The sequence below is a fragment of the Halictus rubicundus genome, chromosome 1 (assembly GCF_050948215.1).
Source record: "Halictus rubicundus isolate RS-2024b chromosome 1, iyHalRubi1_principal, whole genome shotgun sequence".
In the NCBI taxonomy this organism is placed as follows: Eukaryota; Metazoa; Arthropoda; class Insecta; order Hymenoptera; family Halictidae; genus Halictus; species Halictus rubicundus.
The window spans coordinates 12,330,168-12,351,460 of record NC_135149.1 but is presented as its reverse complement, the minus strand read 5'-3'; the positions used below and the strand labels follow the sequence as shown (position 1 = coordinate 12,351,460).

The window sequence follows — 21,293 nt, the reverse complement described above, 5'->3', positions numbered from 1 at the left end:
ATCTCTTCATTTAGGAACAAGTCGTAACGATTTATCCTCGTAATTACTCAATCATGCTCCACTTAAGATACCCGTTAAACAGCAACAAGTCATTGCTCGTATCGTCGGTCATTCACAAATAAAATTGACACACTTAAACAAAAACAATTCGTGACTCAACTCAGATTTAAAATAAAAACGAACAAACTCCAATGAAAGAAAAATTGTCGAAGAAAGCTGTGTGGGCTAAACGTCCACAGCATATCACTATAGTTTTCGTCAAGGGCCTTGCACGTTCTCGCACCACTGCAGTAATACTAGAAAAGTGTTTATTTCTCAGTCACCTCTCACGGATTACTACTACGGAGGTCAACCAATTACAACTCGCTGCGCCGACTAATCTATGAATGGTATGCTGGTAATTGAGGTTTCCAAGATCCGTGCGAACACCTCGCATTAGTATGGGAGTTACCTATGCGAGCTAGTAAGGACTCGTGCCCTCGGAGTGGAACAAAGAAGCTCGACACGTGCGTTCGCTCATTGGCGGCGAACGGTTTCCCTGTCAATTCCAAATCGATCCTTGTCCCGGTGTATCTTGGCCGGGAGTAAACAGATCGATGCGCCGGGAGTTCCGTGTGCGCCAGCTTTCCGACGCGATCTCTCTTTCTCTTTCTTTCGGCTCTCTTCCTACCTGGCGAAATCGTAAACTCGCGAAAATGTCAGAGCCGGTTTTACGAGCGGCTCGCGTTCCACGCCGCTGGAACGCGGCTCCGTTTCTGGCGTTTCGGGTCACGGGGACTCGAACATTTAGCGAATACTAGGCCGCACGAACGGGCAGGACCTTCCACTTTCCTCGGCGAACCCTAATTTCGCTCAAGCAGTTACGCGAAATTAGCAATCTTCGCTTACTGACGATCTTTAAACGAATCTTCGAGAATTTGTTTCTGAGGAAATCAACGGATCTTTTTTAAAAACGAGCACGCTATTTTAAAGCACGTACATTGTGTAAGTTGCAGTCATTTTTTTACAGCAAACTATTAAAGAACGACTAACAATTTTTCTCTCAGAACACGCCCTGCTGCAGTGCCTGTAGGAAAACCACTTCTCAGAAAAAGATTGTTACTCGGGCAATGCTTGAGATTTTGAAGTAGAAAAATCAGTACAAGTTGCACTATATACGCAATTCCTAAAATCGTTCTAAGGTTGTTGGCTACCGTCTTAATCGGGCGATGAAACACGGTGTCCGAACCGGGAAATTCCAGATTCAGGGAGTTGTCCTCTCGCGAAGAGAGAAGCTTGCTTCCGGTTTCTGATAAGTCCTGGCCATTGTTGGCAGCGGACTGTGTAGCTCTTTGTAATGCGTTCGCAGAACAGTTTTCAAAGGACGGTGGAATAGAAAGTTTAGCGAAACTTGATACAGCTTTATTTTTGATCCAGTGAAAGAACGGCTTTCTTATTGTTGGTTATTGTTGGGAGACAACGTGGAAGACAGAGTGGTGGAAATTTGTATAGTTTTGACCATTGAACGTTAGAACGCCAGCTGAATGTTGATGAAACCTGAAGACTTTGATTGAATGTGATTTCTAAATTGATTCCTGTATTATTCTATCAACACTGTACATTTTCATATGTGTTAGTTTGGTTAGTATAATTTTTTGTAATTTCTTCTACAGCCTCTATACTGTGTTTTCGTCAATTACAGCGGAAAGGGTTCTTCCAATTCCCTTAATCCTTCGAACAAAATTGTACACGACTGATTCTAATCTACCCTATAATACTGACAAATCACGAAGCTCTCCAGACCTAATTTCACCACTTACACAATTTAAATACCCCCCGATCCAGTGACAACACTATTCTACAATCATGTCTCCCACCCTATCCTCTCTAATGCTGTGAATGCTCGATAATCCGTTCAGAAAAATGTTCACCAACATCGTCTAATCCAGCATGCCAAACCGATGAATCAACACGTCCACCTGCACACCTTTCTCTCTTCCACCTCCCCTACAACTTGTACAAACTTAAGAACAAACCATCAACAAGTCGAAAAACTTCGAGTCCCTCCAAGATCACGAAGGCCACATCTCCGAACCTTCTGGCTGCATGTGGAGCTATCAGGTGTCCCTGTGCAGTGACTCACACGTCGTCGCAAAGTCGACTGCGTAGCACGATGCACTCGTGTGCAGTGTGCGCTCATGGGAAGACCGAGAAGGGACGCGCGGTCAGCTGACTGGGATCGTCTGCTGGAACCGGTCGCGTACGCGCCAGTAAAAAGGGGCTCACCTTGAACGGAGTGGCAGTGGCAGCGTTTCAAAGCATCCCTGTGAACAGAGCCTCTGCCAGCTGTCTATCGGCGGATCGAACCTCGAGGAGAGCAACATGCGCCACCCGGCTTCAACGCGCGCGAAATCCTCGATGTCCCAGGCTCGAATCGCCGCGAGAATTGCACACGATTAAACAACCAGTCGCGACAGTCGGTTAGGCGATTGACAGGACGCCCACGAGGCGATCTGGATCACCGGGTCGAGCGATCGAGACGCTCGAGTCGCGCGTCTCACTTCAAGTCAACGATCGGCGAGCGACGCCGGCTCGACACTGACTGCTATAGCGAAACTCGCCTAAGTCGCCTTCTACGCCCGTCTCTGGCGTCAGAGACCCGCGCCTGCGTTCTGCTTTTGCGTCATTGCCAGGAACGTAGCTAGTGAATCCCTCTCGATGATGGATCGCTACCTCGCGGTGGGCACTTTCGCTCGATTTTACAGTTCTCTGAACCTCCTTTTGGCCATTTTGGAGATCGTTGATGATAGTCTCGACGATAGCGTTCCGGTGCTTTGGGTTCAGCGTTAGGGTTGAGGGTGCAGGGCGTAGTTTTGTTATTTTGGAGGAGGGATGACGGTATGGCTATTTTGGGTCTCGTTTTTTGGGTATTTGGAGGAGAGAGATTTTTACTTTGAGGGTGTTTGTAGGATTTTTTTCAATTTCTGGGGTCTCGAGTTTAGTTCTGGGATTGATAGTGCAGAGGGTAGTTTTGTTATTTTGGAGTAGGGATAGTGACATGGCCGTTTTGGGTTTAGTTTTTCGATGAGGGAAGTTTATTTTGGGGCTGTTTGCTTGGATTTTTTAATTTCTGGGTACAGGGGTTTGTTTTGAGGGTGAGAAGGGTGATGGTCGATGTGGGTGGTTGACCCCCTTCAAAAGGGGTTGATCAGTTGTCGAGAATATTGAACAAGGTTTTCTTGTACGGTATTATGAGATTTATATGTTTGAACTGGTGTGATTTGGTTGGAGATGCTTTTAGGCTATATTGTTGGGGGCTTGTTGCAGTTGCGGGTATTTCGGGACTACGTCGGGTTGAGGTGGACTGTGTGAGCTGCATTGCGTGATGTGAACTTGTAGTTGGTTTGATTTATATTGTCGAAGTAGGATTGTGAAGTTAGGAGAATGTAGAAGAACGGTTTGAGGTGTTGAAATATTGTGCATGCGTTATAAATTCAATAGATTAGGTTCGGCTGATTTTGGAACATACATGTAGATGCTGAAGATAGAACAATCTGTTTTTAGCCTTGTAATAATATTTAGGCAATGAAAATTGCACGGAAATTAAAAGCCAGGCTATTAAAATGTAGAAGAATATTTTGAGATATTGTTGAATCCGCACACAGTTTCACTCATAAGTGCATTGTAAATTGGCTAGACTAAGCTCGTCCGATTTTAAAGCAGAGAAATAAGTATTAAAGATACAATAATCCGTTTTCACTCTTCCAATAATTTTTAGGTCGTTGAATAAAATGATCGATTGAACCCGAGTAGTTTCTCTTAATTCCAAGCTACCTTAGTTTCGTACCATCTCGACGCAATTATTAAAAAAATTAGGGTCACGGTGAAAGGTGTATTTATCAATAAAGAAAAATTTCCTAATTGGAATCGAAATCAGATCGAAAATTTATTTCATTAACCTATAAAGCAAACACAGAAAAAATTACACTGTTTTAATTGTAGTACTTCAAGAATAATTGAATACGATTCAACAATTTGTAGGGCTCGATCAATTAAGTATACTAAAGGGATTCGTGCGAATATTAATTTGTTCGATCGATAGATTGATGAAAACGTGATAGAACGAGGTTCTTACATTAATCATCAGACAATTAATTGTACGAATCGATGTTAGATGTCGCACACAGTCCGTCGACATCAATCGGTGCCGCCTCTGTTGTATCGAGGAAGCAAACGCCTGCGGCAGCAACCGTTTAAACACGTCGAGGCGATTCCCCCGGTGATATTTCATGACTCGGATTGAATGATTACTGCGATTATACATCTAATTGCTTCATCATGTAGTGGAAGAAGCCGAGGATCGAAAAACTGAAGCTTAGGGGGATGAACGTCGCTTTAATCCACGACCATACGCTGTAAAATTGTAGAAAATCATAATAATATACTCTTCAACGAGACCCGAGAACCACAAGATTATACATTTACAGAACTATACGAATTTTACATTGCATGAGAATTAGATTGTGGGTCTTTATGCTAAATAAAATTTGTATACATCAGTAGCAATCTATAGAAGCTAAGTATGACTTTTATATGTTAAAAATAGTATACCTATCTACATAAATGCATAAAATCCGCAGTTTAATGATAATGTACAAAATAATCATTATGGGGTGCCTGTCTATTGCACCGTCTCTACTTACTGGAAAATACTCACTTCTAGCAGCATGAACAAGAACTAGCACCGACACCACTGAATATAACATTGGAATTATATAATCAATTGTTTACATAGCTATAGATACGAAACCTAGGCTTTTATACAGGGTGTTCGACTACGGGTGGGAGAAAATTTAAGGGGTGATTCTCCAAGACAATATAAGGCGAAAATGAAGAATAAAAAAACAGAAATTGCGGCCTCATTTTTTAGTTATAATCAATTAAAATCCGTCGAAAATGCGGCAACCCAAACATCAGAGGTGTACGTTGGGTACGATTTAAAGGCGCGTGACAGTCACGTGGCTCATAAGAAGTCACCTGGCAGGAATTCGGCAAAAGTGGTATTTTCAGATTCGGCATTTTCGGTTCTATCCGAAATGTAGGCTAAAGTGTAAAGTGACGTCAAAGCCTAACCTGGGTGCCAGCGTGGACCTCCTCTGATACGTGACTGTCGCGCGCCTTTATGACGTAAGCAATGTACACCTCTGTTGGTCGGGTTGCCGCATTTTAGGCGGATTTTGAATTGATTATAAATAAAAAATGAAGCCGAAATCGAAATTTTGTTATTCTTCATTTTCGTCCTATTTTGCCTTGGAGAACAACCCCTTAAATTTTCGCCCACCTGTAGTCGAACACTCTGTACATCAGGGGAAGTATTCAAATGTCACTTTTGAAGCACCAGTGGCTCTCAACTTTCTAGACCTAAAGTACTCTACAGAGACAAGTACCGAATGTTTAATTTACTTGTAGCTGTTATCGTCAGCCACTGTGAACCGTGATGGTGTTGGTATAGTGCCACATTCGAATATGACAACAGGTTTCACGGGAAAATCGTCGGCGTCAGTTTTCACCTGCTCGATTTTAAAGACTACGTCCTCGCCACTGACGACCTAGGAAAATAACAATTTAATTGTCAACCTCTTGAATAATGTGTCAGTTCATCCTATAGGTAAGGCATACTACAAGCACTTGTTCCATAGGTTGAGGCTAGTAACTGTTTCCATTACAAATAAAACAAAAGATTGAACGATTTAAATGAACGAATATTTCAATGATTTTCTACCTTTCCAAAGACAGTGTGCTGGCCGTCCAACCAAGGCGTGGGAATGGTAGTGATGAAAAATTGGCATCCATTGGAATTCTTGCCAGCGTTCGCCATGCTGACGAACATGGGGCCGTTGTGATTCACCAAAAAGTTCTCGTCGTCGAAGTATTTGCCGTAGATGCTGATGGACCCGGTCCCATCGCTGTTCTCGATGTCCCCACCTGCGGAATGAAGCCATTAGAGCGAGTTCTGGTTGATCCTTCTGGTTAATTACCTTGGATCATAAACTTCTTGATCACTCGATGAAACCGGCTGCCTTTGTACGTTTTCCCGGCCACTCCAGTGGTCGCCAAGGTAACGAAGTTCTGCACGGTTTTTGGAACGATGTCTCCGAATAAACCAATCACGATTCTTCCGGCCGGATGATCGTCTATCATGATGTCCAGGTACACTTGCTCAGTGACTGTTAGTTGATCGTTCTAGAATTAACGTGGTTGGGTTTTGAATCTGCTCCGGTTGCGTTTCGTTTGGTCTAAGTTAAGTCAGGGATCGTTTAAAGTATACATTCAGGCTTGGGAATTAGGTGTTTTTAGGCTCTCGAAGATAGGATTAGTCCTGGCCAAGTGCGTATTGAGTATTTCGTTCGTGTATTAGGTCTTGCTAGGTATAAAAATTACGAGGATACCCTAACCAAGGCATTCAGGTCTTGTTGCTCACAGTGTTACTCAAAAGTCGAATTTAGGACATGTTAGGTGTGGTCACATTGGGGCTAGGTCCTATAAGACCTAATTTAGGACCTATTGGATCCAAAAATGTTGACATTGCTTCGGTTTTTCTAGCTTCCAAAGCTTTCTAGATCTGATGCAATCTGTCACGTGTGGTCGTCAGAGTGCACGTTGAGCTTAAACTGCAGCCAGCGACGAAAGAAACCTTACATCGTTAGCTCTATACAAGTAAAACGTATCTGATCTATACCGGGCTTCAAATCTATCTTCTCCGTAATCTAGATTTCTTGTCGCGTTGCATCGTTTACACGCGAGTTTCAACAGACATGATCAGCAACGTTAAATACATGAACAATCCACAACAAACAAACTCCAGCACCTCGTCGACAAACTGTTTTCCATTCGTATTTTGTCTATTACGAAACACAACACTTCCAGCGCAATGAAAATTTTCTTCCTCAAGATCATCCACCGTTCTCGTTCACTTTATCCTGGATTCCTTTATTAACGACCGCCGAGGATGTTCACAACCATTCCAATTTCCCTGATACCGTCAACCTAACGGCACGCAGAAAAACAAAAATATATCTCCCGACATCAAGCAGAAAACGGTACCTCTAAAGTCGCGACGGCCGCGATCATGCAGGCAATCATCAGCAGGGTCTTCATGATTTTACGATCGCGGTCCGACCGGTCCGGATTCCCCGATGTTCCCAACGCCATTAGTCAACTTCGAACGAGGCACATCAGCCGCGGGGACACGCTTGCGCGGAATGCTGTTGCTCTGAAGCACTTTGACTGTGTTACCTCACTTGACAAATCTTCAAATCGCGTATGGAAAAACTGGCCAAGCCAAAATTGTACGCACAGCATCCACAAACATTCTTCTGATCCTCCTACTCGAGTATCCTTTTCAAACTCGAACCTAAAACACCGTCAAAGACAATTCCAAAAATACGAAGGATTTTCCAGGACCTGGTGAAGACCCAATCTCTTTGCGAATTGTTAAAGAAAATTACCTTGAAGAACAGAGCTAGCAACGACCCTCTTCTTCAAGGCTCCCCAAAATGGACTCATCGGATGATCAAGGATAATTCAATAAATTCTGACGACTTCCTAGGACCTAACTGAACACTCTATTTTCATTAAAAGATCAGTCCAATCCAACAGACTTCTCAACAAAAATTCCAGACCACGCAGAGTCCGGCCAACAGCGACCCTCTTCGAGACTCGAAATCGGACTCACCAGGTCAATAAGGAAAATTCCAAAAGTTCTGACGGCTTCCAGGACTCGACGAGTTCCTGCGGCAACCAGCTCGCAGATCCTCGCGATGACAGCCGGGGTCAAAGATCCCCGAAGCTGATCCAAGCGACCCGCGCTGGTGGAAGCGTTCGAGTCGGGCTCGTTAAGTCCCGTTACTCCCGATCGTCGACCGGGTCGAATATCATAAAAGCAGGACCGGCGACGACCCGTGGATAGTCGTTCGAGGATGGCGAAAAGCAGCACATCGCACAGTGCACGTGGCCACCTGGCGACGCTCGTGTCCCTCCTCGTCGTCGCGTCTCTGGCTGAAACATCGGTGCTTCAGCGACAGCGTCGGGATTTTGTTATCCCCGACTGGATCGAGATCGTTGACGAGCCAGTTGCTGAGAACTCGAAGACCATCCAGAGGGCTGTGAGGGTGAGGGACGCGAAGGTGACATATAATGGAGCACAATTGTGGAGGGTAAGGTCTGCTGAAGGGCAGTCTGTCTCCAGCGTTGCTGCCGACTTCCAGGAGGCTGGATGTTAGTATTTTGTGGGAGTTGGGTGCCCGGTGAATGGTGAGAGGATGTCCTTACTTTTGGGAGCGAGGGAAAATGTTTGGAAGTTGAAGAGGGTGCTATTTTGATGATCCAGAAGCGTTTCTGTAGGTAGAATCCATGCCAGTGTGGGGGGTTTTGTCGGAATTAGTATTGAGTAAAATATAAGGATCAGAATTGGCGCATCTCAATAATTGCAAGGTACTGAAATGAGATAAATATTGATGTCTTGCATTAATCGTTTGAATAAGTTTATGATGATACATCAACACTCAGAAATCCCTTTCACATTTGTTTCGTGTTTCACGTTTCTGTCATAAATGCATAAATGCTTTTGATTACTCGATTATCGAACTTGGAGAGGGTTTTCCTCGCTCTCAAAAATAGGGGAATCGTCGGATTAAAACAATTCAAGAAAATGGTTAACAATGCTGTTTTTCTGGTTTCCGTGAGCAGTATTCTCTGTATGGTTGGGCAACGAGACGGCACTGGACGTGATGGTACGTTCAGAAGAGATCCCCAGAGTTGCTCGTTATTTGAAACAAAAGGACCTGAAGTATAATGTCGTGATCGAGGATCTGCAGAAGCAAATAGACGAAGAGAACCCGGCGCCATCCGAAGAGGAAATGCAGGAGATGGAGGGTCGTTTTGGTTCGTAGAATTCTTTTTGAAATTTTCTTTTCAGCGAAATTCGAATTTTGCTTTTCTGCCTTCGCTTGATATTCTCTATTGCCCTGTTTCTATCAGTTATACTCGTTCGAATCGACGGGAACGAGTGCTTTATCGTAACAACGAAAATCATTATTTACAATTTGCCCATTGCAAATCATAGAAACATTGCACATACGTTTGGGTTTATCTATTGGTATTGATAACGCCAATAATTACAGAAAAAGCCAATATAAAAACGCCTGTAGTGGAGAAAAGTATATTACATTATAAAAGCCAACGCTTCCGCGAAACGAAACCCGTTCGATGTTCGCCAGTGAAAGAAAAAATGTTTCACTTGTCATTTTACCCGTTCCACTGACACGAATGGCAGCGACGACGAGGCAGTTGGGCAGTCCAGTCACGTACCGAAGAAAGCCGAGGGAACAAACGGCCGTGCCGAGGCACCGATTCGAAAGTGATTTTGATAAGCGCCGTTTAACAACTCCGTTAGACGTCCCGGGCAAATTAATCGCGTGAAATCTTGAATCTCCCTCTAATGACATTCTAATGCTCTGAAGAATAGTTAACGATCCACGAGGATCGAACGCCCGCATGAATTCATGGTCACGCTCGCGTTAATCCTTCTGTCGATAAACGCCGCTCGTGAACCACTTTCAGCGTAACCTGAATTCAAAATTCCTTTCACACTCGTGCTGGATGAAGGGACAAAAATCTTTTTTGGACATACTTCGGTGATTTCAAAAAGATCGGTGGACGCACATCGTTGTGATTTTGCGTAAAGTTGTTCAACAGTTTCAATTAATCCGCGGGTTGGCAACCTCGTGGTAACCTGCTTACACAGTTCCGGCCCCACAATACTGATTAACATGAACAGTTACGCGCTCGCGGACTCGCATCTGTAGCGCACGTGCGATCGATCTGATGCTCCCGGGACGAGTTTACGCGATTCACGCTCGATCCGAATACCGTTAGGCTATTCCCCGGGCAAATCTTCTGATTGGCAACGGGCCCGGTTGGAAAACGCCTGGAGAAACTTGCATCTCCAACAATTCGAACGGAATCACGAATGAGGATGGCACGCAGAATGGCGTCGTGGTTTGCGATTGATTGATGATCGGGAGAAAACGGGTTGTCGGGCTTTTACGGGTCTCGTGTTACTGTTAGATGTTCGTTGAGGTAGACAGAGAAGCAGACAGTAACGAAATCTTCTGATACTAATGGTATCTTCTGTAAAGAAATGATCAACTGTATTAACCCTTTGCACTCGAGTGGTGACTCTGAAGTACCACTAGAAATTGTTGTGGCATTATTTTAAAGAAATTACAAAAAATATTACAAAATATTTGTTACATTACAAAATTTGTATTTAATAGATCACTAAACATTTCAATATTATATGTAGAAATCGGATCAGTTTCGTATGAATAAAATGAAAATATTCTAAGACGGAAGAAAAATTTAGTTTTAGATTGAAAACAGCGCCGAGTGCAAAGGATTAATCCTGAGGAGCTCGAGGATCGGTAATGAATTTGTTCTTTTCTATCTCGGTCGTCATGTTCTCGGAATAAATAAATTTTCTTCGAGTCAGGGGTATTGATTGTCTATAGCAGTGATGGGCACGGTAGGGGCCCCTTAAACGCCTGGTGCTCCCACCAACCTCTCTTCCATGCAGTCTTCGTTGCCCCACTGCGACGGCGCTTACTGGAAGGGGGCAGGGGGCACTATGGTGGGGTGTCTGAATTGAGGCAAGCATGCCCATCCCTGATCTATAGACTAACAGGCAAAAATTGTATTAATCCTGAAGAGCGTAAGAGGACCTGAAATGTCTTGAATTTGTTCTTTTCTGTCTCAGTTGTCATGTTCTCTAAATAATTGAAGTTTCTTTAAGCGAGGGGTATTCATTATCTATAGACTAACAGGCAACATCACCTACCACCAATCACTAAGCTTATGAGTAATTTTCTAGCTCGTTACGCTTGGTGGCAGGGAGTCAGGGTGCGAGGTAGATACCCATCACGTCCACGTCCTCTTCGTTATCCTGTACCTAGTCTATACGGTGGGGGTGGTCCCTGGCGCTTTAGGGGTGAGCTTCCCGCGCGCATAATCCGCTTCGTTGATTCAGAACCATTCGCTATACTTTTATTAACGAGCTCGTCTCGATCGGTGATTTATAAACTGCGGATATGGACTCGAGAGTTCGCGGCACACATATTCATTAAAAATTCAATGTTACTGACATTAAGAATTTCCACTTCGTTCACTGTTAGCGTATCAAATTGTTCTTGTATATTGCCAGGGCACTGGAATGTTAACGCTTTGTCTGCCAATCTAGCACCTTCAGGAATTCCATGAAATCGAAGTAATTTAGGCGACCAGTTGCTTTTAGTAGATTAATGAAAGCAAAATTGCGAAGCTGAGATGTACGATGTACTGAGCACTCTGGCAACCTTCTGGCACTTTGCAGACCCCAGCTAAATTTAGCACACTGAGTATTGCGAAATTTCATTTTGAAATCGAGACAAGTAATTCCGACTCGAATTTCTAGGAGACACGGTGTTCGAAGTAATAAGGTTGCTAGTTGTGCGCTGAACCGTTTTACGACTTTAGTGATCGTAGTAAACACTTTGAAACTTGCTCTACTTGCCAGCTGCAGTGTCACGGAAGTTTGAATGGTGACGAAGATTTATGATGATCGCGAGAATTTTTTGTGATCCGCAGTTTATTAATTGTTCGTCTCTGAATCCACGGAGCGGAATGTTCTTACGTACGTTTTGAGGGCGTCGAACGCGCAATCTCTGAATAATCTTGAAGGTATACCTGTCAGGTCATCGAATGGAATGGACCAGCTACCACAGACTCGATGACATACACACCTACCTGGATTACCTGGCTGAAACCTTCCCTGCTGTTTGCTCTGTTGTCAGCATTGGTAACTCGGTCGAAGGAAGGGCTCTCAAGGTAGTCATTCTTTTATATAGAAAACGCATTTTATTTCATCGACACCGATCGATCATTCAACGACGTCAGTGTTTTCGATCGAATCGTCGCTGTGCCATTTTAGACATTCTTATCTTGACTCGTTGAATCATCGATGAGGAATTTCCTCGATCTTTTATGCATTCTTCAAAGTGTTCTACTAAGTCAGTGTTGCGTGGCTGTCTCCAATTATAAAGCCATTAAAGGGGGAGAAAGTATTTGTACAGAATTCGAAGATGCCTATCTCGTTCTTGATTGAGTGATTATCTCTATACAATTATAGTAGAGTTTCCTTCGTCTTTCCGAGACTCGTTCACGGATTGAGTGATTGAAATTCTCCGAATTAGCGTGTAATCAGACATTTCTCGGATCTGACGCGAAATATAGAGCCATTGAAAAGGTAGTTTCGTAGAGTTTGCTTCGACAAAGTCGAACAACAAAAATGTCCACGGAGTCATTGATCGACAAGAAATGGTGAACGGTACCATAGGTTCTAAGAATCAGCAACGGGAAGCCAAATGTCCCCGCGTTATGGATCGACGGTGGCATTCATGCGAGAGAATGGATCTCGCCAGCGGCAGTGACCTACATCATCGACTACCTGGTCGACAACAGCGACAACCTCGACGCTGACTACTACATCCTTCCTGTGGCCAATCCTGATGGGTAAACACTCGCAGTAGATCGACAATGATCTCCTGGAAATTACGATAACCCTTCTTCTTGATTTTCAGCTACGAATACACTTTCACGAGGGATCGTCTATGGAGGAAGAACAGGAGACGAGCGATTGGCAGTTCCTGCACAGGTGTCGATCTTAATAGAAACTTTGGTTACCGATGGGGTGGCAAGGGGACCAGCAAGGACCCCTGTCGAGAGATCTACGCAGGCTCTGGACCATTTTCTGAACCGGAAACCAGCGCGATTAAGAACTTCTTCGAAGCCAGCGCTGCTAATTTCAAGGTTGTTGTCACTGGAACGATTCCCACAACTATTAGAAAAACATCATTTCTATTGTTCCAAAAAATTCCATAAGATTACTAGCGAATCGCCGGTTTTTGTTTAATAAAGCTATTATTAAAACTACAGACAGAACAACGCTAAGATATCTTAGACAAGATGACTGATACAAAAAAATGTTTTAGACCAAAGTTGCACTATATCAAGGACATACTGTAATCTTTTTTATTTCACCATGAAACGACCTTGAGGCAATAGATAATTTTTTGGAATTTTTTGAAATAAGAGAGATATTGTTTCTTGGACATTTTCTGATCCGAGCCATTCTAGTTTTAATTTTGAATCTATGGTTCCTGCGCAGGCCTACCTGACCTTCCATAGTTACGGCCAGTTCATCTTGTACCCCTGGGGCTACGATAGACGAGTCCCGCCCGATTATGCAGATCTTGACATGGTTGGCAAAGACATAGCAATGGCAATGAGGAAGGCAGGCGGTGAAAACAGCATTTACACTGTCGGAAACAGTGCGACCACTCTCTACGCAGCTTCCGGTGGCTCTGACGATTGGGCTAAGGCCATCCTCAAGATGAAGTATACGTACACGATCGAGTTAAGGGACACTGGAAAGCATGGTTTCGTTTTACCGTCACGCTACATCATCCCCACGGCGAAGGAAGCTTTGGCTGCTGTACTGGTCGTCTCCGAAGCTTGCAAGAACTTGTAATTAATGAACTGCTTGGTTGGAGAGTCGATCTTGTTGTTCGAGAAGCTTGTATAAATATTTTTGTTAGCATATGTATCGTGTACCTGCGCATTGCTAGTGGATGAGAAGCGGCGTTTATGCGAGAATTATTTATTTAATAAAAATGACGTGACGGAAGGTCTGGCTGAATGCTTAGCCTCTAGATAAGATATATTTCTGATTATATTCTGATATTAGTTCGTATCATGTTAAAGATATCCTAAAACGTGAACAGAGCAAATTAGTTCGCTAGAAGAGACACGGTATTATCTATTTTTGTGTCTGTAAATGTGTACGCAAGAAGGTGAGCTGACAAGTATTGATAAAACGATATTTGCAATCCGGCCGTGACACAGAAAGAAAGCTAGAGGAAGAGAGGTAGATAGAGGACGGGAGAAAGAGGCGCAATAAGAACAGTCAGTCTTTCTAAGATACATTATCATTTAATACCACATATTTTTCCGAATGCATTCTGCAATCCTCTCAAACAATTCAATCGCTTAATCAGATCTGAATATCAAATCTATTAATAATACAGTCGTTCGTTCGTGAATTTATTTCTAATCGATGACTGGAGTTTGATTGGGAGATTAACAATATTAACAAAGTCGATTAAGAATAATTTAGCATGATCACAGCAATCCACGTGATGAACGCGGACACTCTCGTGTACACCGAGGGTGCGTTTTTTCCACCGCAGGGGAAAAGTCCCCAGGAAACTATTCCAATCACTTCCGCTTCACCAAAACCGTTCCTTTTCACCAGGGGACCCCCCGAGTCACCCTGAAAAATTAATTAAACAATGAAATTTCTGTTCATTCTTTTATTGAAATAATGAACAGTCCGGGCGGTATTTCTTGTCAAATTACTTTATCAGCTGCAACCCTTTTGTCTCTCAATTAAACTCAATCTGACGACGAGTTTCAATCGTATTTCTTTTAGAGAATTCAATTTCAGTCTTTCTATTGTTACAATTAGTAGATTTTTCTTTCGAATTACAAACTTACCTTGCAGGCCGACAAACTGCCGTCTAAAGGTCCAGTGCAGATATTCGTCGGATGCAGAGGGTTCCTCTCCTTCTTCTTCAGGCTCTTGTCCAAGCTGAGTTTGCACAAATTGTAATCAACAATGGGCAACACGGCTGCCTGAAGCTTCTCCGGGTTTTCTGGTCTTCTCGTCCTTCCGATACTACCCCATCCACTCAGCATGACATCTCCAGAAGGTATCGAATCCGGGTACGGTAAGGCCACGGTGGAGACAAAAGGATTCAGGTCGAAAGGTTCCTCTAGGCTCATCAGGGCTATGTCGTAGGGTGCTACAGTACTGCAGAAATAATTCAATATCTTCATCAATGTCTTCTACAATTTTTTAACATTTTTTTCATGATCAGACTCACTGTACTGCACTCGTATGTTCAATATTTGTTAATATTAGTTAGTCAGTAACACGATTACTGGAATTATAAAAATATTTCCATTAGAAATTTTCGAATGAACTTCAACAGAACGGCGGGCACGAAGCCACGCCCCCGCGGGCAGGAAACCACGCCCCTGGGGGCAAGGCTGCATGCATTTGTCACACGCATTGTCACAGCCTACGTGGCCAGCTACGGCTGTGCTACCCTTCGGCGAGCGCCCTTCCAACTCTGGTTTAACTATAACTCACCCATCGTATTGTGGATGAACGAAGGTGTCTTTAACGAGTCTGCTCTGCTCGGTGTCCTCCATGACGCCCAGTTTGTATTTTCCAGCGAGGATCAGGTACTCTCCTTTGGAAGGAGCAAGAGTGACACAGTGTCCTGCGGTGAGGACCCATCCTGCTGTCAATAAACTGCCACCGCAGACATGTCTCGGTGCAATCTTCCTCGCCCTGTCGCCCCAGTGCACCGACATCTGCCAAGGATGCAGTCCTTTCTCTGCATCCTTGCCTCCGACGATCCTCGTCGGCCGCTGCGCCAGCATCGCTAATCTCGACATCGTTTCTGCCGGTGGAAAGTGATATTAGATTCGTGAGAAATATAGGAAAGTTCATTTAATCCACATTTACCCTCCATCGCGGAACAGAAGAACACAGCGAAAATGATGATTAAAGCGACTATGAATAACGTTTGCAGGCGCATCGCGCGGACTCTTCGACTAGCTCGAGCTATCGGTATCGAATGAACACAGCGAGAGAGGTGTCAAGGTGGCCAAGATCCCGGAAGAACATCCTGAGGAGGAACCGGATAGATCTTTCTTCCTACAACCTGGAACTGGTTCTCGTTCCAATGGGCCATTGATGACTGCAAATGGATTGCGTCAGGAGGGGTCCGGGTTTTCACTCGTAGACACTCCCCGAATGACATGCCGAGAACTAGGACTATCTGAAACGAGACCAGTTCCTTCCATCGCGATCGGTTTGGCATCGATCATGCTGTGGAGCATCGGTCTTTGAGGATTTTTTAAAATACAACCCCCCAAGACTGAAGAGACACAGCATTACAACTGAAGATTCGTTGATTTTTGAACGTCTGTAACTTTGTATGAAAAAATCTGAACATTTTCCACTTTCGCTCCTCTCAAAGAGTGAATTCTCTGCTTTCAAACCCACTCGATTCAATTATTTCAAAGTTAAAGAGCAGATAATATAAACTATTATATTCAGTGCAATTAATGTCCTGATTATCAGAAGAGATGTCTTCTCTCACAAATATTGCGAATCCAAATGTTTCTGAATACATTGACAATTTCTTTTCGAAACTGAATGTACCTTGCGCTTAAAAATTGTAACTCTCTCTTTACAACTGCTTAAAATTTAACGATCAACTTTCTTTAGCCGTTTTACTAAACAAAAGTGAGTAACAAGTCCGATAGTTGATAGATTGGGTGTAGAGAAATGACAACCGCTGAAATTTTTTTAAAGATTTATTTATTTCCTATTCAAGAGACTTACTGCTTAGATTTTAACACTGTATCCCATCGAAAGAGGATACCAAGTTTGAATAATTGTCATTTTTTTTTTCATTTAACTGTTCATTTCGACATGCTCTCTATTAATGCTGTTTCTATCGTAAAATATACATATATCGCATATCAACGGTGGGTGAACATTATAGGTACGCGTAGCATCTTTTATTCGACTCTCAACTTCAGTTCCTTAGGAAGGACTCAGTTCTTCGCGATGATGTTGCTGATCCAGGCATTGTAGGCAGAGGTCCTGGTGTAGACCGATGGTGCACCGACAGTGCCGCATGGTATGATACCCCATGACACGATTCCGATCAGCTCATTCTTGCCATTGTTGTTCAAGATCAATGGGCCGCCAGAGTCACCCTAAAATCAAAAATGTTCGTAATACACCACTAACATGACAGTGGAAATGATAGTCTTTGCTGAACATAAATTCGCATTATCGGAAGTCGATTGTTACTCGGAGAAGTTACTCTGTACTTTTGCGTAACGCAAAATAATCTCGGTGGAGATTAAACAAAAAGAAAAAAATAAAAGAATCTGCAGCGCCTGGTCTTCGATCGTCTGAAGCATCCAGAATACAAAGCAGGAAAGAAAAGGAACAGAACATAGTGAACGAGAGTGCTGGAAAAGCAGAGGTGGCGAAGATCAGGTTTTCTTACACTGCAAGCCGAGTATCCGCCGGTGAGAGGTCCACTGCATACGTTGACTGGGTCCAAAGGAGACGGTCCAGTCAACTCTTCGACGGCTTTCTTGCAGGTCTGGAGATCGATCAGTGGCAAAGAGGCGAATTGAAGTTTGTCGGGCATGATGGGGCTGTTCGTTCTCGAGGTTGATCCCCAACCAGACAAGAGTGCGTTTCCGGTTGGAATTCTTCCTGCAGTCGGTAGGCTGATCACTTGGACGGATTTGGTCAGCTTCAGAGGCTTCGACAGCTTCAGCAAGGCGATGTCGTTGGGAGCAACGTTTCTAAAATCCGGTCATTCATGATCAAATTTCATTCGCCTCGTTTTACAGCGCGTTGCACAATGGTACACGTTTTAGAAGTTGAAAAGTGGAATTTTTAGAAAGGGGATTGAACAGAATTAATTTAAGGGCAATTGACGTTCCGGCGCTGTACCGACTCTGATGATTGTTTAACACCTAGACTGCGGATTTCATGCATTTACGATAAAAATTAGTGTGTCGAATGCAAAACGGTACAAGCATTTCATTGATTGAAGAATACTATTATTATCATGTTGAATGCAGTAAAATTATTAGAAAAAATAAATAAATAAATGTCTATGTGAAAAATTCGCAGTATATTAATAGGGCGCTTGAATTTAATGAAATTAAAATTCTGATAGATCTTTAGATGGATCTTTCTTGATATGATAATGGAGACTCGAAGTTGTAATGGATTTTTGACACTCACCCGGGGTATTTCTCATGTACGAAAGATTTCACAACAGTCACCACCTGTTCTTCAGATTCCGTGGCTCTCAAACTATGTTTGCCAGCCTTTACCACGAAATCGCCGTAACTAGGAACCGCGTCCACGCAGTGACCAGCAGTGACGATCCATTGGGCGTTTATGATGGAACCACCGCAAAAGTGAGAGGTACCCCAGACACCCCACTGCAAAGACACCTGCCAAGGGAATTGACCTCGAGCGGCCTCATTACCTCCGACAACGCGGGGGTTCAAATCCAGCATACCGAATCCCCGACTGACTCTCGGGCCATCGTAAGCTAAAAGGAATTTAATTATGGTTTACTCGTTAACTCTTAAAACAAATTAATTCATATAAATTTTGTTAGCTACTCTTTCTATTAAAAAGAAATTCCATTACAAAGAATGTTATTGAAACCAGAATTGCATTATATTTGTTTACTGTTTCACTAGTCATGATGTGCACAAAATGTGATTAAATTATAATTTATATACCATCATTTCGCGAAGAAGCTCGTGAAGTTGCGCTAGATCTCATTCAATAAACATAGAATGTTACGATTGAATTTGTTTATTATATTTTGATTGCAAACGGTGTAAGTAAAATCACTAGTTTCCTGTTACAGTTCATGGTGTCGAGAAATTGTTTAGAGGGTACTTTTACTCACCAGAGGCGGCCGTGGCCAAGAGGAGGACGGAAACAATGAGTTTCGAAGTCATCGTGATGATGTGTTGCAGATTTTTGGTACGGATCGTCTTTTATATGAAGCTGTCCGGTGATGGATTACGCTGGCGCAATGCCTAAACCAATTGGATCCACAATTGATAACGATAAAGAATTTCATCCTACCGGGTACGTCTTATCGATTTTTCCATTGTGAAATCTAGAGGAGAATTCGTGCAGATAGCTCATCGCATGTGTTCAAACGAACGCAAAAATGTAATTAGGACATCAAAGAATTGCAATTGAGCGTTACAATCTATTAAACCCGCAGATATCAATAATCAAAGCTCGGAAAATGTTCTACGATGTCAAACGTTCATCAAAATCACATAAACTAAAACTGACACTTCGATACCAATTTTCCTGACACAAACAACAGTAAACAGTGTTTCTTATTTTTTTTTCGATGCATTTAAAGAATAATACATGAATTCTTGGCAATTGATAATAATAATTCATGTTTCTTTTCCCCTGCATGCTCGACAGTTTCTTAAAAGCTGTTTTATCGTTTGATTGAATCCAGATGAATATCTAAACGCTATCTCTAATGCGACATTATTGTATATTGTTTTGAAACGCGGAAGTGTTAATGACTCAGTATTTTATCAGTCGCTTCTGCGGAACCAGATATTCGGCAATCATCGCATTGAAAAGGATTAGAGTGTCAAACTCAATTTCCCGTCCTGAGAAATGATCGTAAATTACAGCTAGTACTCTAGTTTGGGAACATAAGGAGGATGAGAATATTAAAAACTCGGTTACCATTTTGTTAATATGATTCAATCATTTATTGCTATTAAGATGCGACAATTTAAGCGGTTCTAACTTATAACAGGTTGAGTTACAGGTTAGATTTAAGGGACAGTAGAGAAGCGTTGGGTCAATGTTTAGTGCATGTTTTGGTGAATCCAGTCGACGTAGGAGGAAACACGTGTGTAGACTGAAGGCATGTGGCTGGATCCACATGGCATCATTCCCCAGGACACAATACCAACTTGGACAGCGTGTCCACCGACCATCTGGGCGAGTGGGCCACCAGAGTCACCCTGGAAATAAAATAAATATGTCAGCAGGTGTTCTCGTTCCCTATCTGAACCACCAACACCTCCATTGCTAACTCTAGCTAGCTCCTTGCCTAATCATTGCAAAAGAGAGAAAATACTCGCAAACTGAGAAGTTACATTTTGCTGCCACCATAGTTCTAAAAATTCTCCGTTTAAAGTGACTTCTAATGTAGGGTGAAAATAGACAAAAATTCGTAGAAATTCGGATGCAAAAATTGCACCAATCGGATGAATTAAAAAGATACAAAGAGAACTTACAGAGCAAGCAGAGACTTCTTTGCCAGCAGTTCCACTGCAGACCTGGGTCTCGAAGAGTTCAGGTTGTTGACCAACGGCGGGCTGAGAGGTGAGCTGTTTGTAGCAGTCCTCGTTGGAAAGGATTGGTACTTGAGCCTTCTGGAGAACATTGGGAAGCTTGGGAACGAGCTTCTTGGAGACTGAGCCCCATCCGGAGAGGACGGCTTGTCCGTGTTGTTTCTGGCCTTGAGCGGGCAACGTGACGGGTGCTACCAGCGTGTTCAATTTCAAGGGCTTCTCCAGTTTCAACAGAGCAATGTCGTGTTGAGCGACACCTCTGTAAAATTGCAGGAAAGCGTATTAGATGGTCGCTTTGGTGCCAAGAACAGGGCCCTCTTCATCTTGATTCAATTTTGTCTGAATCTCAGTTTGGACCTAGCGATTTGTAGAAAGATCGTAATTAGTAGCTCACCCCTTGTATCCGCTGTGAACGACGGTCTTGGCGACGTTGATGACCTGGTTGGTGTCTTCAGCCTTGTTCAAGTAGTATTTACCAGCGACAACACGGAGTTTTCCAATCTTGAGGACACAGTGTCCAGCGGTGAGGATGTAGTTCTCGTTCAGGATGGAACCGCCGCAGGCATGGGCATAGTCTTTCAAGGGTGGGATTCCCCATTGGATGGAAACCTGGTATGGGAATTCACCGGGCGATGCGTTGACGCCATCGGTGATACGGGGGGTCAGGTCAGCTGGGATAGCCCAGCAGGCTGTGGAAAATTCAATCTTACAGTTAGTAACAAATCTGCAGTTTTCGAATTTTATTTACTCTTCGCAGCCCCTACTGAAAATATCCCAAAGTGATCACGAGCCTGTAGTCAAGGAGATTTGGAATTTTATTGCCCTACTTTGGAATATTTCTGACAGAGGATTTTTATTATAAAAAATATTGTAAAGAGAGCATGTTGGGAAAAAAATATTCAGAAGAAGACGTAGTTCAAGAAGAGAAAATCCGAAGAAGAATCATTTCAAAAACACAAAGCTCAAAGAAGAGAAAATTTGTGGGAAGTCAGAGGAAGAAATGTTTGCAGAAGGCACTATAAACGATGTTCGTTGTTAAGCCAAAAAGTAGAATTGTGCTTTCTTACCCTGGAAGACAAGGATGGAAGCCAACAAACACTTGGTCAACATTGTCGTACGATCAGCTCGGAACAACTTGGTCTCCAGCTGTAAATTACGACTTATATATGAAATTATACGCCACTATC

The 21,293-nt window shown here is 43.2% G+C and overlaps 6 protein-coding genes across 11 annotated transcripts in view; 1 reads left to right on the top strand and 5 right to left on the bottom strand.

The window, feature by feature from the left end:
- Nucleotides 1-2,619, bottom strand: part of Piezo (piezo type mechanosensitive ion channel component) — a 34,009-nt gene extending 31,390 nt beyond the window's left edge. For 5 of the 6 annotated variants that reach the window (XM_076788140.1, XM_076788167.1, XM_076788178.1 and 2 more), the window contains exon 1: nt 2,266-2,618. The gene's annotated coding sequence lies outside the window, so the exon portion shown is untranslated. Of the gene's footprint in view, nt 1-2,265 lie in introns of all 6 variants that reach the window. The other variant, XM_076788157.1, reaches the window with a different exon arrangement.
- A 1,151-nt stretch (nt 2,620-3,770) lies between these two features.
- Nucleotides 3,771-7,218, bottom strand: LOC143354258 (peptidyl-prolyl cis-trans isomerase B). Its single transcript, XM_076788210.1, has 5 exons — nt 7,084-7,218; nt 6,018-6,222; nt 5,762-5,964; nt 5,443-5,588; nt 3,771-4,392 (listed from the first exon to the last, which is right to left on the bottom strand). The coding sequence occupies exons 1-5, from the start codon at nt 7,189-7,191 to the stop codon at nt 4,296-4,298; spliced, it is 759 nt and encodes a 252-aa protein (XP_076644325.1). The 5' UTR covers nt 7,192-7,218; the 3' UTR covers nt 3,771-4,295.
- Nucleotides 7,219-7,732: 514 nt separating this feature from the next.
- LOC143357339 (carboxypeptidase B) lies at nt 7,733-13,851 on the top strand. Its single transcript, XM_076793777.1, has 6 exons — nt 7,733-8,256; nt 8,728-8,922; nt 11,768-11,901; nt 12,410-12,585; nt 12,654-12,882; nt 13,241-13,851. Exons 1-6 carry the CDS (start codon nt 7,959-7,961, stop codon nt 13,601-13,603), a joined length of 1,395 nt encoding a protein of 464 aa, XP_076649892.1. The 5' UTR covers nt 7,733-7,958; the 3' UTR covers nt 13,604-13,851.
- A 371-nt stretch (nt 13,852-14,222) lies between these two features.
- LOC143357270 (trypsin-like) lies at nt 14,223-15,597 on the bottom strand. Its single transcript, XM_076793679.1, has 3 exons — nt 15,287-15,597; nt 14,629-14,944; nt 14,223-14,404 (listed from the first exon to the last, which is right to left on the bottom strand). The coding sequence occupies exons 1-3, from the start codon at nt 15,595-15,597 to the stop codon at nt 14,234-14,236; spliced, it is 798 nt and encodes a 265-aa protein (XP_076649794.1). The 3' UTR covers nt 14,223-14,233.
- A 913-nt stretch (nt 15,598-16,510) lies between these two features.
- Nucleotides 16,511-18,760, bottom strand: LOC143357201 (trypsin-1-like). Its single transcript, XM_076793551.1, has 4 exons — nt 18,672-18,760; nt 17,987-18,302; nt 17,232-17,538; nt 16,511-16,932 (listed from the first exon to the last, which is right to left on the bottom strand). Exons 1-4 carry the CDS (start codon nt 18,721-18,723, stop codon nt 16,768-16,770), a joined length of 840 nt encoding a protein of 279 aa, XP_076649666.1. The 5' UTR covers nt 18,724-18,760; the 3' UTR covers nt 16,511-16,767.
- Nucleotides 18,761-19,491: 731 nt separating this feature from the next.
- LOC143354219 (trypsin-1) lies at nt 19,492-21,270 on the bottom strand. The gene is made up of 4 exons (XM_076788128.1): nt 21,174-21,270; nt 20,501-20,795; nt 20,050-20,365; nt 19,492-19,773 (listed from the first exon to the last, which is right to left on the bottom strand). The coding sequence occupies exons 1-4, from the start codon at nt 21,214-21,216 to the stop codon at nt 19,615-19,617; spliced, it is 813 nt and encodes a 270-aa protein (XP_076644243.1). The 5' UTR covers nt 21,217-21,270; the 3' UTR covers nt 19,492-19,614.
- Between the last annotated feature and the right edge of the window lie 23 nt (nt 21,271-21,293).

Bases quoted from the DNA above. Each gene is read 5' to 3' on its own strand.
- LOC143357270 (XM_076793679.1), bottom strand. From the start codon at position 15,597: ATGTCGAGATTAGCGATGCTGGCGCAGCGGCCGACGAGGATCGTCGGA. The intron at 14,945-15,286 runs GTGAGTTATAGT...TTATTTCTGCAG, and splicing joins GTTCATCCACAATACGATGG to TACTGTAGCACCCTACGACA. The intron at 14,405-14,628 runs GTAAGTTTGTAA...TTAATTTTTCAG, and splicing joins GCAGTTTGTCGGCCTGCAAG to GGTGACTCGGGGGGTCCCCT.
- LOC143354219 (XM_076788128.1), bottom strand. From the start codon at position 21,216: ATGTTGACCAAGTGTTTGTTGGCTTCCATCCTTGTCTTCCAGG. The intron at 20,796-21,173 runs GTAAGAAAGCAC...AATTTTCCACAG, and splicing joins TTCCATCCTTGTCTTCCAGG to CCTGCTGGGCTATCCCAGCT. The intron at 20,366-20,500 runs GTGAGCTACTAA...GCAATTTTACAG, and splicing joins GTTCACAGCGGATACAAGGG to AGGTGTCGCTCAACACGACA.
- LOC143354258 (XM_076788210.1), bottom strand. From the start codon at position 7,191: ATGGCGTTGGGAACATCGGGGAATCCGGACCGGTCGGACCGCGATCGT. The intron at 5,589-5,761 runs GTAGAAAATCAT...TTATTTTCCTAG, and splicing joins AGCACACTGTCTTTGGAAAG to GTCGTCAGTGGCGAGGACGT. The intron at 4,393-5,442 runs GTAAATTAAACA...ACAATTTTACAG, and splicing joins GCTGACGATAACAGCTACAA to CGTATGGTCGTGGATTAAAG.
- LOC143357339 (XM_076793777.1), top strand. From the start codon at position 7,959: ATGGCGAAAAGCAGCACATCGCACAGTGCACGTGGCCACCTGGCGACG. The intron at 8,257-8,727 runs GTTAGTATTTTG...TTCCGTGAGCAG, and splicing joins CGACTTCCAGGAGGCTGGAT to TATTCTCTGTATGGTTGGGC. The intron at 8,923-11,767 runs GTTCGTAGAATT...TATACCTGTCAG, and splicing joins GGAGATGGAGGGTCGTTTTG to GTCATCGAATGGAATGGACC.
- LOC143357201 (XM_076793551.1), bottom strand. From the start codon at position 18,723: ATGACTTCGAAACTCATTGTTTCCGTCCTCCTCTTGGCCACGGCCGCC. The intron at 18,303-18,671 runs GTGAGTAAAAGT...AATTCCTTTTAG, and splicing joins CTTGGCCACGGCCGCCTCTG to CTTACGATGGCCCGAGAGTC. The intron at 17,539-17,986 runs GTGAGTGTCAAA...ACCGGATTTTAG, and splicing joins GTACATGAGAAATACCCCGG to AAACGTTGCTCCCAACGACA.